This window comes from Vulpes vulpes, chromosome 8 (genome assembly GCF_048418805.1).
Source record: "Vulpes vulpes isolate BD-2025 chromosome 8, VulVul3, whole genome shotgun sequence".
Taxonomy (NCBI): Eukaryota; Metazoa; Chordata; class Mammalia; order Carnivora; family Canidae; genus Vulpes; species Vulpes vulpes.
Genome location: NC_132787.1, coordinates 105,804,215 through 105,819,091, shown reverse-complemented (window position 1 = coordinate 105,819,091; position 14,877 = coordinate 105,804,215). Strand labels below are relative to the sequence as shown.

The 14,877-nt window shown below is 43.8% G+C and overlaps 1 protein-coding gene across 5 annotated transcripts in view; it reads right to left on the bottom strand.

Moving 5' to 3' along the window:
• MBOAT2 (membrane bound glycerophospholipid O-acyltransferase 2) overlaps positions 1 to 14,877 on the bottom strand; it is a 122,906-nt gene that overhangs the window by 13,054 nt on the left and 94,975 nt on the right. For all 5 annotated transcript variants that reach the window (XM_072767745.1, XM_072767741.1, XM_072767743.1 and 2 more), the window contains 5 exons: positions 14,503 to 14,558; positions 13,216 to 13,270; positions 7,957 to 8,140; positions 3,034 to 3,226; positions 2,556 to 2,659 (listed from right to left, as the gene is read on the bottom strand). In XM_072767745.1, the coding sequence (XP_072623846.1) occupies positions 2,556 to 2,659; positions 3,034 to 3,226; positions 7,957 to 8,140; positions 13,216 to 13,270; positions 14,503 to 14,554 (588 nt within the window). In that variant the 5' untranslated portion in view covers positions 14,555 to 14,558. The remainder of the gene's footprint in view (positions 1 to 2,555; positions 2,660 to 3,033; positions 3,227 to 7,956; positions 8,141 to 13,215; positions 13,271 to 14,502; positions 14,559 to 14,877) is intronic.

Below are 14,877 nucleotides of genomic sequence, written 5' to 3'. Positions count from 1 at the left end.
TGGACAATCCCTGCACCTGTCTTCTTATATCCCCTCCCTCCACCTTCCTAGGGACATCATGTGTCCATCAGCCTCTCTCCCCCTCTACCATATTTTCACACAGTCTTCAGATACTCTAACTGGTAAACATGTGTCAATCTCTCCATTTTATTTTTTTTTAATCTCTCTATTTTAAAACAAAATTAAACAAAACAAAAATCCCTCCTTCAACTACTTGTTCTCCTCAGCTATGACCTTATCTCTACCCTCCTTCCTTGTACAGGTAATAAATGCCTTCGGATTATATAACCTGGCTTTAATGTCTACCCCTCCCTGGAAACTGTTACTGAAATCATCGATAAACTCCCGTGTTGTTAGAGCTGATGGCACTCGGGAGTCCTCCTCTTCCTGCACATCTTCAGCAGCATTTAACGCTGATTTCCTTTAGAAAAACTAACTCCTTTGTTCTTTACTTTCTCTTATCCTGTGCATTCTCAGCAAGAGTGATACTGCTCCCAAGAGGATAAAAACCAGTTCTTAGGAACAAAAAAGTCTTACTCTTCTCACATATAAAACACATGTATACATAGAGTACACACACGGATATACGGAACATGTGATATAACGGTTCATGGGGGGTTGATTAGGAAACACATGTCTCAAAGTCTCTGTAGGTCCAATAATGAACACAAGAATTAGAAACACTGCCACATATTTATACATTCATCAATTTCCAAAATTAGCCGTTTTTTCTTCCCCTTCCCCATTTATTACTGACATTATTATGAGAATTTCAGAGCAAATGCCAGATGTCTTATTTCACCTGTAAATAGTTCAAAATTTATTGGACTTTTAAAAAACCAAGATCAGACCTAACAAAACGAATTATTACTCTTTAACATCATCTAATACTCATTTTGTGTTCAAATATCCCTGATTGTTTAAAAACATGTTTTCCCAGTTGTCTGTTCAATCAAGGCCCAAACACGGTGCACACACAGTGCGTTTGGCTAAAATCCCTTTTAATCTCGAAGAGCTCCTCTCTGACCCCGGCTTTTCCCATGTCCTTTATTTGTTGAGAAAAATTGGGTCATTTGTAGAATTTCCCACTTCTGGATCTGGTGTGTTTAACTTATTTCCCTAAACTCTATACTCCCTCTAAATTTAGCAAGATCAAGAGACCTACTCGGGTTTAAGCATCTCGGCAAATACTTGAGAGACGGGGCTGTACCCCACCTGGCATCACACCCACAGGCGCTTAGCGACCGACTGTCCCACTTTTAGGGACGAACCCTCAGTGATGCTAAGATGCATTGGTGGGTCCATCCTGACCCATTCATTATAAACCTGTCTGTCAACCCTTCACCTTAAGTTTTAGTGATTTCTACCCTTGGATTAATTCTCCCAAGTTGGCAAACTGATGTCCCTTTTTGGTTTTCTTCTTCTCTCTCTGGCTCCTCCTCCTCACCTGCCTCTTCCTCTCCCAGTCTGTAAGCACAGGTGATCCTGTGGAGCAGGGGGGTGCAGAGGGGTGTGGGAGGTTTGGGGGGTGTCTCATCCCTTCTGGGTCTCTCAGTGCTCTTTCATGACTACTCTCTGGTTTCTCCCAAAACTTGAAATACTACACGCTGACAGTTCCCCAATTAGGATCTCGAGCTCAGCAGTTGAGGCTAGTGCCTGGTCATTTATGTGCCTGCTGGGCAACTTAGTTAAGTCTGAAATCTGAACACACAGTGGCTTTCCCTCCAAACTTAGGCTTGTTCATTGTTCCTTCTCCCAGTGAAAGGCATCACCATGACACTGGTCCCGATTCATGACTCATTCTCTCTTGCTGATGTCGATGTAACACCGAGCACTGCTGAGTCTCTGGAACAGCCCACACAGGTGTTTAGGTCTTTCCAGCCCCACTGGCCCTACCCTGGTTTAGGGCACCATCACCTTGGATCAACACAACAATCCGAACAGACCACTCTGTCCCACGAGAGCAACTCATTCTACCTGATGTAGCCAGATCCTCCCAAACCACAGCTGTGATCACCTCACTTGCCTGCGTAAAACCCACCCAGCAACACTCCATCGCTCTTGTAAGAGCTCCAAACCCTCTATATGGCCTCTGAAACTGTCTGGGCCTGCCTCTGACTTCTACAGGCTCATCTGTCACCACTCTCTGCGTTGTGAGCCACACACCACTTCTCACCCCAAGGGCACCCCTCCTTCTACTTGGGAGTGCCAGGCAACATCTTCCTTATCTTTTAGGACTCAGCTTAAGGCATTATTTCCTTCAGGACCCCTCCCTGACCTATCTCACCTGAGTTGGAGCCTCTCTTGTAGCACGCACACACCCTACACCTTTCTGACCACAACCTATCCTTCTGTGTCCCTGTAGCCCTCATTAGATTAAAGCTCCACAAGGGCCCAGATCACACCAATCTTACTTATTAGATCCCCTAATTAGATGGGTATTATTAACAAATAGACTTCAATACCACTCTTGGAACATCACATCATAACTCATAAAAGCAAAGCATGGTATGTAAAGTATCACATGGTAACTAACTGGTAAATGATCTACTCACCTCTATTTGTTGAATTCTCAAATTGGAAATCAAGTCCCAACGAGCTGTTCCATTTTCATCATATCCTCTGAAACCAAAGCCTGCAGCATTATTAATTGCATCAGCTGCAGTAAACAAAGTGAAAAGACAGTATTAAGAATCCATGTAACAATCTACCACATTCTCCCAAAACATATGTTACTATATACTAGGATTTTTTTATTCTGAAACAGTAAAAGTAGATTTATTCATGCTTATTTTTATCTGATATTGTAACAAAATGAGCCTTGATCCAGTTTCTAGGATATCCTAACCGGTTTTAGGCTATTTCCTTGTATTTAGGATAGGAGTTGTCAAGTTTGTTTCTTCTAATACAGGACTCTAGTCTTTTCCAATTGGTCTTTAACTACATATCCTCAAGAGGGCACTCTCCCAGCTAGCTACAGGGCAGGGTACATCTCAACACAGCAACAGTCAGGTTTACTCAGACGTGACTTACCTAACGTCCATGCAAAATAGTATTTGGGTCTGGCGGCCAAAAGAGAGACATAGAGATAGACAACTTTTGTCGGCCACGAGGCTGTAGCTTGAAAACGCTCATCAATGTTATACTCCACAGATAATGTTTTAGAGATGGTCAAGTGAAATAATAAGGAAAGTCCACAGATTAAGAGTTTCTGAATAACTGCGATCTGAAAGGACAAGACAGGATTTCAAAAGCTTAATCCATACCTCTTCTAATTCATTTGACAAACTACTGCCAGGTTAATCTTCCTGAATGCAATATGAACTTTCTTACTCTCCCTTAGTCAAAAATCATAAACTGTGTGGAGCTCAGCATTTCAAACCCTCAGGGTCTCACAGCAGGAACATTTCCAGCCTTTTCTCTCTGACTACTCCCTCTGGATTAGGACTCAAGTCACACTAGAAACCTGAATTTGTGTTTTCAGCTAAAAAAAATATCTGAGGGATGCCTGGGTGGCTCAGTGGTTGAGTGTCTGCCTTCACCTCAGGTCATGATCCTGGGGTCCTGGGATGGAGTCCCACATTGGGCTCCCCACAGGGAGCCTGCTTCTCCCTCTGCCTGTGTCTCTGCCTCTCTCTCTGTGTCTCTCATGAATAAATAAATAAAATCTTAAAAAAGAAAAAAATCTGAAAGCAAACACAGGCATATAGGTGTGAATACACAAAAATATTCAGTATATTTGGTAATATAACTTTTGGTAGTGGGTTTTATATTATACGCACACAAAACACACATGGCTTATTTTTCCATTGTGCTTTCCCTATATTTTTCAAATGCTATGTGTATTTCACAGACATTATTTTTACAATAAACAATTTAATGTATCTATTTAAATCTGAAAGCTCGAGGGTGGGGGTGAATGGGTGACGGGCACTGAGGGGGGCACTTGATGGGATGAGCACTGGGTGTTATTCTGTATGTTGGTAAATTGAACACCAATAAAAAATAAATTTATTATTAAAAAGTAATAAAAAATAAAGGGTTAAAAAAATGAAAAAAAAATCTGAAAGCTCTGTCATGAAATTTTGTTCACAAATGATAAACCAAAAGAGTTACACACCCAAGAAGACAAAAAGATTTGCAAAGAAGATTCTGATGGGGGGAAAAAAGGCCATTCTTTATTATATCCTGGTAATGTTAAATCACCTTAGAAGAATCCAACTCATGGGGACACCTGGGTGGCTCAGCTGGTTAGGTGTCTGCCTTTGGCTCAGGTCATGATCTTGGGTTCCTGAGATGGAGCCCCAAGTCAGGCTCCTCTACCCAGTGGCAAGTCTGCTTCTCCCTCTCCCTCTGTAATCTCACTCTCTCTCAAATAAATAAATAAAATCTTTAAAAAAAAAACCAATTCATAGTGTTTTTGTATTTTTAATAGGCCAGAATATTTGAATCTGACTCAATATAGGGGAGATTATAAAACCTGCCAAAGGAAAGAAACAAGTGGAAGAAAGGAAAAGCTACATCCAGGTAATGGAACATAACAAAATACCTGGATTTTGAGTACCCTGCATTGTAATCAAACAGTATTCAAATTAATCTGCCAAAGAGTATTCCTATTTTCACACTTTCTGTAACAGTGCCCGAAGAAAGGGCTCAGAGGCAAGAGTCAAAGCACATACCAGAGTCACTGCATTTCTGAAAAAGCTGTGTTTGCTCTCAGGCGGCTCACTGGAGGTATTGTGTGCTTGAGGACTCTCTGCTGCAGCCAGCCCCCATTCTCACTTTCCTCAATGTTTTTTAAAGCTTTCTCCAGTATGGTAAGGCTACCTTTTCTTTACCCGTTCCCCAAATATCTAAGCTGTGCATTTGAGAAGAGATTTAAAACAAGAGAAAAAATTGGAATTGTAAATGCAGTGAGATGAAACAAATGGCCTCACACATTAACATAAAAATTGGGTGGATCATCTTAGTGTCACAATAAGCAATACTGCAGCCATTAGACTAGACCCAAGTTTCCAGGTCTCAGTTTAAAAACAAAAATTAAAGTAGCCTCTAGCTGATCTCAACGACCAGGTGGCACACACACCTGCCATAAGAGTCCCCACAAAGGCTCAGGCAATGTGGGGTCAGGTACCTCGGAAGGAGGGAGATGGGGCATGACCCCTGGTTCCCACGGCCTCTCTGCTTGGTTGAGTGCCACCCAGCCACCATACAGGCAGGAGGCCAGAGCTTAACTCTCAGAGAAGCCGAAGACCCAGGCTTAGGGACATGGGTCCAGAGTGGGGGACTGGGTAAGTGCTAGAAGGAGAACGCGGAAACTCTGGAGGAAGTCCATATCCTAAGAGGTGAAATCCTCAGCCCCTGTGCCCAGGCCAGCTCCAGAAACCAGCAGTCAAGTTTGTATCCACCTCGTAAGATTGTAGGAGACCGAAGGATCCTTCACTAAGAAGGGACCCAGCTCCAGAGAAAAGTCCTACAGACATCACAACAGAGACTGACAAGTGCTCCCCCGGAGCCACCCTCCCCTTCTTGCACAATGATGGAATTTTTATTTGAGCACGTCTAGCTAAATTTTTATTTGACCACACAACCACGGTCCCCTCCACAGCCGAGTGTAGCCATGCGGTCCATGGATGTTAGCTCAAGTAACGTGCACAGCGCTGAGTCGAGCCAGCTTACACCGTGTGCTTGCATTTCCACCCCCAGGATGGCAGAAACAGGGGAGAGCCTGGATCCTCGACCCATGGAGCCACCACATTACTGACTGACCACTGATGCTTTGGATGTCGTGTGAGGGGAAAAAGAAACTTCTACCTCGTTTCAGCACCTAAACCCGTTATCTGATTTAGACCAAGATAACTGAGAATTCCAACAAAAAGGCCACTGGCTATCTGACTGCCCTACTTTGGATCATAAGAGCCTACATACCTGACGGATGCACACAGAGCTTCCAAATGCCTTGGAGAGATTTGTAAATAACTACCACTTCTGTGTGAACTTTGTACGTGTGGAATTTAAACTCAAAACATAGTAAGACAGTACGATAGCAGATTAAGAATATTTGCCACTGCCAACAACCTCTGATTTATGATGTCTACCACCCAAGAGAGGAAAAGTGGCATTTTATAAGAGTGAAACCCATTAAAATTCAGGGTCAGGTGATAGAATATATAAATGTGAATTATCCTTTGTTGGGTTTGATTTACTAGTACTCCAAAGTTTATAGCACTTGAGATTTTTTCAAATATTTTACATTATGTTCAGTACCTTGATTCCTAGCTTTCGATCCTCTTTCCAGAATTCCAGAATCTTATTCTGGAATATCAGAGCTATCTATATATAATAACCCTTTCTTTCTCCTGTGGCAGTGAGACCTCTAAAGGTCTCTAAAGGGTTAAGTGGTCAGCCTGAGACACAAAATAGTCAATGGGAGAGATGTGAATGTACTCAATTTCAAGTGTGAAATTCAACCCAGTATGATACGGCATTTATCAATTAACATTTAGCCAGTAATAGAAAGGATGAAGATAAAAGGACCATTTTGGTATAAAACACAATGAGTCACATGGCAGAAAAGAGATAAAATAGGAGCCTTTGTGAATGTGTGCACCTTTCCTCACTCATGCTTCATTCTGTAATAACTTAGAGAAGGAAGGTGATCCTTCGCTCCAAGCCCCACATTCAGAAAAAAACACACTAGCCCCCTTTCTTGTCTCTCAGACCTTTTGATCGGCCCGTTTCTCATGGGACTCTTAAATTTTACCAGATCAAATCCAACAGAAACTCAGCCTACACAAAGCTTCAGAGTCTTTCTTGACACAGGAGCATCTATATCCCAGCAGCTCAAGGGAAATAAAGCTTATATTGAGCTGTGAGGCAATCCAGCACAGACTTTGTACTCAGGACTGTCGGGGTCTGAATTCCAGTTTCCTACTGCCAACCTGGGACATCTCCATCAAATTACGTAGGCCTGGTTTCCTCATCTGTTAAGCAGTGAACTACCTACCTTGTGTTGTGAGCTCGGAGAGAATAAGTGAAGTGTCCCCAGCAGGGCCAGGCAGGGGGGGAAGTGCTACCAAAGTGGTAACTATTTTTAACTTTTTTATTGTGGGAAATCAGGAATACTTCTATGGAAAAGGTGATATTTGATATAGACCTTTATTTTTAATATTTTACTTATTTATTCATGAGAGACTCACAGAGAGAGGCAGAGACACGGGCAGAGGGAGAAACAGGCTCCCCACAGATGTGGGATTCCATCCCAAGATCCCAGAATTAGGACCTGAGCCAAAGGTAGACGCTCAACCACTAAGCCACCCAGGTGCCCTGATGTGGACCTTTGAAGAGAAGCAAGATTTCAACTAGTGATAACCAGGAAGAGGAGAGGGAAGTCAGGAGAGGAGAACACCCTGAATTAGCTGGAACTTCAGCAAAGGGAAGGAAAAACCCTAGGAAACTTGGCTGGGTCAGTTCTGTACACACAGCTTTCCTGTAAAATACTTGGTAACTGTGAAGCACCATTCTCACTCAGGAGCTCAGCATCGCTTGTTTTGTTTATTTGTTTTTAAGGTTTTACTCATTTATTTGAGAGAGCGAGAGAGCACAAGCAGGGGGAGTAGCAGAGGGAGAGAGAGAAGCAGACACCCTACTGAGCAGGGAGCCTGACACAGTGCTCAACCCCAGGACCCTGAGATCATGACCTGAGGGGAAGGCAGATGCTTAAATGACTGAGCCTCCCAGGTGCCCCTCAGCACCGCTTCTCAAGTAACCTTAGTTTTGTTCTTTGAGCACAATCGTGCTACCAGGCATCACTACTAGGTGCGCTGTGAAGAGTCATTTATCTTAAAAATAGTTTCAAAGACACAGTAAGTTCAAACCTTGAAGACATTAGTATCTTTAAGCAAACAACACAATCAACACATGCCATCAAGGCTCAGATCAATCTCGTGGGCTTACGTTCGGGGATGGCTCTGCTCTCTCACATGGCATTTCCTCTTTCCCACTTGGGCTTGGCTGTGCCCTGTGCTGCGCCCGGCCCTCAATGAAGATGATGTAGTCTCTGTAGGAGCAGAGCGGGCCCGCCAGGATGCCCATGAAGTTGCAAGTGTAGCTCAGGTACTCCAGGAGGCTCGGCATGCGCCTGTGGGTAAAACAACGCAGCTCGTGAGATGTGACACAAGCTCTCCGAAAATCCAGCAGCAATCACGGCCTTCCATCTTGCTGCTCTTCCCATTTCCTCAACAAAACAAGCTTTCATTTTCACTGGCATTCGTACGATAAGAATTTAAAAGATGAGGGTGCAGTAATGCTCAACAGTATTGCTGGATGAGAGCTTTCATACAGATCTCTGTGAGCAAGTACAAAGGGCTGCTACTGAATTTCTTCATTATAAAACAAACCTAAGACAGACCAGATATGGCATAAAGAATCATCCCTCACTAGCTCATCATTCACTCACTCAACAAATCCATGTGTGCACCAACTATGTGACCACATGCCCCAGGGTCTAGAGAGACTGCAGTAAACAAAACAGAGGAATATTCTGCATTCGCAGAGCTCACATAACAGATGCAGAAAGCAGATAATTAAAATATACATATAAAAAGTATTTGCAGAAGTGTTAGGTACTACGAAAATAAAGGGTTTTTATTATTATTATTATTACATTAACAATTCAAAGAAGACCTCTTATAAGGCAACATCTGAGCAGAGACCGGAAGGCAGTGAGACAGGGAGCTGTGTGAGTATCTGAGATAAGGATTTCAGGCGGAGGGGTCAGTGCAAAATCCCTGAAGGAGGCAGTCCAGCAGCAGCGAGGCTGGTGTTGCTGAACCAGGGAGACAGGAGGAAAATCAGAGAGAATGGAGGTGATATTATCTAGGGCTTGCCTTATAAGTCATGGTAGGAACTTGGGACTTTACTCTGAATGCAATGAAAAACAACAGTAGGGTTTTTTAAAGACCATGTTTCCAAAGAATCCCTCTAGCCTCTGAGTGCGGACGGGACAAGGGTGGAAGTCAGAAGGCCAGGCAGGCACCACTGGGATCTCCAGGAGGAGGCAACAGTGGCTGGGAGCAGTGGGGGAGGCAGCACCCGCATATAGTCTGGTGAGACAGCCTGGTGGTTTGCCTGTAGACTAGATGTGGGTGCAAGAGAAAAAGGAATGAAGGATGTCTTGCAATGTTTTTCACTCAACTGCTTTGAGTCTATCCAGGTGGCACATGGCATCTAAAGCTTACCGAGCTTTCTAGTTCTTAATGGAAGGAATCAGGTAAAAAAAATACCTAGCAACACAGGAGCCCATGTTGACCATATACACATCATACTGGTGAATTATCAGCCTATGTTTTTCTTTTCTTTTTTCTTTTTCTTTTTTTTTTTTTTTTTTTGAGAGAGAGAGAGAAAGAGAGAGAGCATGTGTGAGAAAATAGGGGGAAGGGCTGAGGGAAATAGAATTTCAAACAGACTTCCTGCTTAGCTTGGAGCCTACTGTGGGACTTGAACTCATGACCTGAACTGAAATCAAGAGTTGGACACTTAACTGAGCCACCCAGGAGCCCCTTATTTATTTTCTACTTTACTAAGTCTGCTTCCCACTGACAATTCTAAACTATCATAAATAGAAGAACTACACCTGAGGATGGGAAGCAGGCTTCTGGAAGATGTTACGATCCTTCCTTCCTCTGAGAAGCGGTTTCCTTAAAAAGCACAAACACTCTTCTGTGGCCAAGAGAAGCTCACAGATCCCTGCATATGTATCTTTATAAAAAACAATACAAAAGAAAACAGGGCTTCCTGTCCATCTGATACTAGCTATGTCACTAAAACTCCTTTTTTGGATTTTTTTCCAGAATTATTCTTCTACATTTAAAAGCATTTTGAGCCTTACATATTTTCTCTTGAAGGCTCAAAACTGAGGAGCGAAAATTGTTGCTGGCAGATTTTCTCTTGCATTTTTTTTTTCTGTAATACTGAAAGAGAATGCTCTGCCTCAAACACTGGGGTGAGCGCCCTACAATCAAATCCACAATAGAACTTCCTGTGCTCCCATGACAGATGTGCTCCATCTCAACACCGATTACTTCAAGGCCCAACCAATGCCAGGTTATCAAGGCGCAGCCCAGTCCTCCCAAGTCAAACTATGTATCACAATTGCAAGGACAGGAGATAACTCTGAACCATGAAATTTGCTGAGGTAATTTCTGGCTCAACTGTCCTATCAAATGAGAAGTCATTTTTGGTACTAAGTAGATAATTATGATGTTCGCTATTAAAATGGGAACAAAGCATGACTGCAATACTTCATTTATGACATTAAGTGAAAGAACCATCCTTTCGTTCCATGTTTATTCGGGATCAACTCCACATTGTTCTGGGTTCGAGCTTCTTAATCTCAGCGTTATGGACTTTCCTGGATAATACTTCTTCATTGGAGGGGGCGCTGCAGGATGTCCAGGGGCACCCTGGCCTCCACCCACTAAATGTCAGTAGCACCACCCCCTCTCCTCTCCACTGTGACAACCAAAAATGTCTCCAGACACTGAGGGACACAGGCGTCCTCAGTAGGGAACTGCTATCCAGGTGACAAGGATATACTGATAAATGGGAAGTTCTATCCTCACAGAGTTTACCTGAGGAAGGTAGAGGGAGGGACAAGCAAAAGAAATATCTAACATCAGACAGTTAACACACGTTATGAAGAGAAATAAAGCCGGGCCAAGGGCCAGAGAGTGACGGCAGGGAAGGGGGTTTCTGACGAGAAGTCTGCGCAGTTACGAGCTGCCAGCTCCTGTCGGGCCTCGTGCCAGGTGGTCCTAAGTGTGTCAGTCGACTCCCAGGTAGTTACCTGGGGAGCAGTGGAGGGGCCTCCCTCACGGGAGGGGAGTAATATAATCCCACACACATTACAAGCCCTCTGGCTGCTGAGTGGAGAGCAGTCTGGGGGGAAAGAAGACAGAAGACTGAGCCCTGCGGGCGAGGCCTCCCAGCAGACCAAGTAGAGCTCGAGGGTCCGGCCGGGGAGCTCTTGGCGAGAGTGGCGAGAGGCCGGTCCGGTCAGAGACAGTCAGATGTCACGGACAGGTGAGACACAGGCCTCCCAGGACAGGGAAGGAATCTGCAGTGAAGCGGATCTGCAGTAAGAACATGTGAGTTTGCCTAGGTTTTCGCCCTAAAAACACCAGTGACAAATGGTGCTGCCGTGAACTAGATGGGTGGTAGGCTGGGGAGAGGGAAGGGGAGACAGGAGTCACGAGGTCCCCCTTGAAATGTGCTCTACTGAGATGCCTGCTCAGATCCGCGCCGGGACGCTGCAACGGCAGTTGGCTATGAGGCCGGAGCTCGGGAGACAGGTGTCCTGGGAGGACGGTTCCGACCTCAAATACGTGGACACTACTTAAGGTCACCGGGCTGCACGGGATCCCCAGAGGATGGTGACGTCCACGGGTGGAGCCCACGAACACTCAGTGGTGAACCTCAGAGGGGAGGATTCTGGCAAGAAGACAGAAGGAAAGAGCCAGAGGCAGGAAGAGAACCCAGGTGAGGAAGGTACTTCCGGGACCGAGGGGTCCCCTTGGTGGGACAGGGTGGAGAGGCTGACAGTTACACCCACAGAGATTAAGGGTCACCCTGAAACACGCTGTCAGACCTGTGGTGAGGACAAACCCGACTGTGAGGGGGCTGAGGTGGGAATGGGGGACCAGGAAGGGGAGACTCTCACAGAGTCTGGCTCTAAAGGCTGCAGAGTAATGGGGAGGGAGCTGGAAGGGCAAGTGAGGTCAAGATGTTTCTCCTTCCAGGGAGTGGGAAAGACAGGGAGAAGCTGAAGGAGAAAATCCCCGAGTTCAAAGAGTTCAAAGAGAAGCCGCTGGGGTCAGTGAGAAGCGAGAAGCTGGCCTTGGACTGGATTATGGACAGTTAATACTCAGTATGGGGCAGAAAGGGGAGTATTTTGTAGCAGATTTAGTGGGAGCAGAAGGAAGTGGAGCTGCCTTTATTTTCTCCAGGAGTCAAACTTTGCTACCATCCTAAGTGAGTGCGGGGGAGGGAGTGCTGGCAGTCTGAGGAAGGAGAACACACCAGCTCACGGGTGGGAGGGCGAGGGGACAGATGCAGTGGAACTCCTAGCAACACTCCGGCCGTAATCCCAAATTTGTGGGAACATGCTCAGAACAAGTCCAATCAACAATGAATGTTTTTCTACTCTGCTTTCTTCCACTGTTTGGGCAGGCGGAGAGTTGAATTTAATAGGGTTTGGGGTTTTGCCAGGTGGGGGTGTGGGAGGGAAAGGCCGAAATGGGGGCTGAGTGTCTATTAGGGAGAGGTTACAGTGGTTGGGCAAAGGTCTCCTAAGATCAGAGAACCCAGATGAAAGGAATCTCTCATCACCTAAGTGTATTCCAGTATACGTTTACTGGTTTGTAAACAATGGCTGTAGAGAGCATCAAAATAGAATAACTTATAAAGTTGGATAAATTGTAAGAAGATTCCCAAGACACGTTACCAAAAGTGAACACTCAGGGTAAGGTCTCTCTACACTTACAAACTGAACCTTATTCCTCTGACAGCCATGCATCTCTTAGTTCTAGATTTACAAAAAACAAGGGGCTTCCTGGGAATTTTTTCTTTAGGTAAAAATACATTTTCGATTCTTAATTATATTAGGTTGGGGCAGACCCTCCTGAGAAATTAAGCTATTCCTCAGATTAGTCAACAGAATACTACAATAAATGAAGTAGAAACCCACCCAGAATGAATTCCTCAAATATCGAGGACATCTTACTGGTTCAAAACATTGCATCTATGTGCTAATATTAACATATCTTAGCCCAGTACCTACCATTAAGTTATTGGTCTATAAATGGAAGCAGTGATTATCACTCATTACTATATGGCAGACATGAAAACTATATGATCTTCTTGTCTTCAGGAAACTCAGAAAATCATAGGAGAGACAGAAAATGTACTGATATCCTCATGGTACATAAGAGGCACATACTGTAGGATGATCTATCCAAAGTGCCACGGGAGCCCTAGGAGGGGTAGATAGCCTAGCCTAGCAAGATTTGGTGGCAGGGAGGTATGTGCAGGGAGGCAGGTTTGGTTTTCATGAAGTCAGTACCTCTAGTGGTACGAGTCCGCCTTAACCATGAGAGTAAAGTATATCCTGGCAGAGACAGCATGGACCATGGCAGGACACGATAAGCGGGCACGTACCTTACAGCTAAACCTCTCTGTGATGAAGTCAGTTCCTCATCCTTTCGAAACATCCCTGAAAAATACAAACAGGTACTGTAATCAATTATGGTTTCTCCCAAGAAAAGAATGGTATTTTCTCCCATTCACACTTCTTCCCCTTTTCTCATTGGAAATTCAAGCTCTAATCCCAATTTTGGAATAACAGGTTCCTTTCTTTCTCACTGCCACATAGGTCCGATCACGTCAAAGGACCGCCATGTAACCCAACATGTCTAGGTCTGTATAAGATAAATAACACACATCGGTGCACAAATCTGACTCTTCTCTAGAGGAAATTATTACTAAAAATTTCAAATTGCTAAATTGCTAACATATTTTAGAGTAAACACTATGACTTTCAAAAGAAGGTGTTAAAGTGTTTCTATTATTAGATATTTTTTAAGTGACTAATATCAGTATTATGGGCTAGAAGCTCAACACAAAGCAAGGAATGATTTCCTTACCTCTCTACGATGCTAAGGAATGAAAAAGGTACTCCTATACCATCTCCATCCATTTCTTTACCTTCTCTCCTCAGAGAGGAGGATATGGTTTCTTATTAGATCCTAAGCCCGTTAATTTAAAGACCAGAGGAGGACTGAACTAAGAAGTAATGATATACTTAAAAATTATTTGTAGGTCTTCCTTAACAGATGGTACAGGATGGGTGATCTATACAGTGAGGCTAAAAGCCCTGTGCAAGAAGCTCCCTAGACCACTACAAATGACTGGTCTGATGGGGATGCTCCTCCAGTCTGTGAAGAAACCAGAGCCTAACTCATGACTCATAGCCCACACCATTAGCATTTCCTATGGCAAGGTGTCCATTCACTGAAAATATAAAATAGGAATATACAAATATTTATGCTAAAAACATATATAACTGTGAGTATGTGTTGTATGTATCATATAATCAGGGATAAGGGACACGGGGAAAAACATTCAAATATTAATAAAAATGTAACACAAGATGAAGCAGGGATTAATACAACTTGATTTAGATCAAATGTCTATTTCCTTTACATTTTAAATCGCCACTAATGTGGGTCATATGACAGGATCCCATTCTTTTACTCTGTTTTTATCACTGAATCAAGTGTGAAACCAAGATGAAACACTGCAGAAAAATAAACACACGCAGAGTTAAATATTCCCTTTTCTAAACTCCCCTAATACAAGAGCTGAAAGTTAGGGTCATATCTCAGGCAAAAGTACATTTGAATAGGATTTCTTTCAGTGACGAAAATTTAATTTCTAGATTCTTACCATCATGAATCTCGTAAGCCAAACTAGTGATCTTCTGGGTAATTATCATCATTGGGCTGTGACAAAATAAAAAATAAGTATTTAAAAGCAGAAACTTAAAGTAATACTTGTGGTGTATGAAAAAGAGTTTACTCTCCTTATACAACTGCAAAATCCTGACATTTTTTTAACATAAAAAAAGACCTCCAAGGGATTTCAAAGACATAATCCAGGGGCTGCAGTGTTTGGGGAAGGCATGGGAGCTAGATCTAGGCCTTCTCCCTTGCTTTGAAAAAAGCAGGAGAAAGGAGGGGAAGGGAAGGAATGGGAAGGAGGCAGAGAGAGAGAAACCACGAGAGACCCTGTGTGAGCAGCACTGCTGCCCCAACTCTGTGC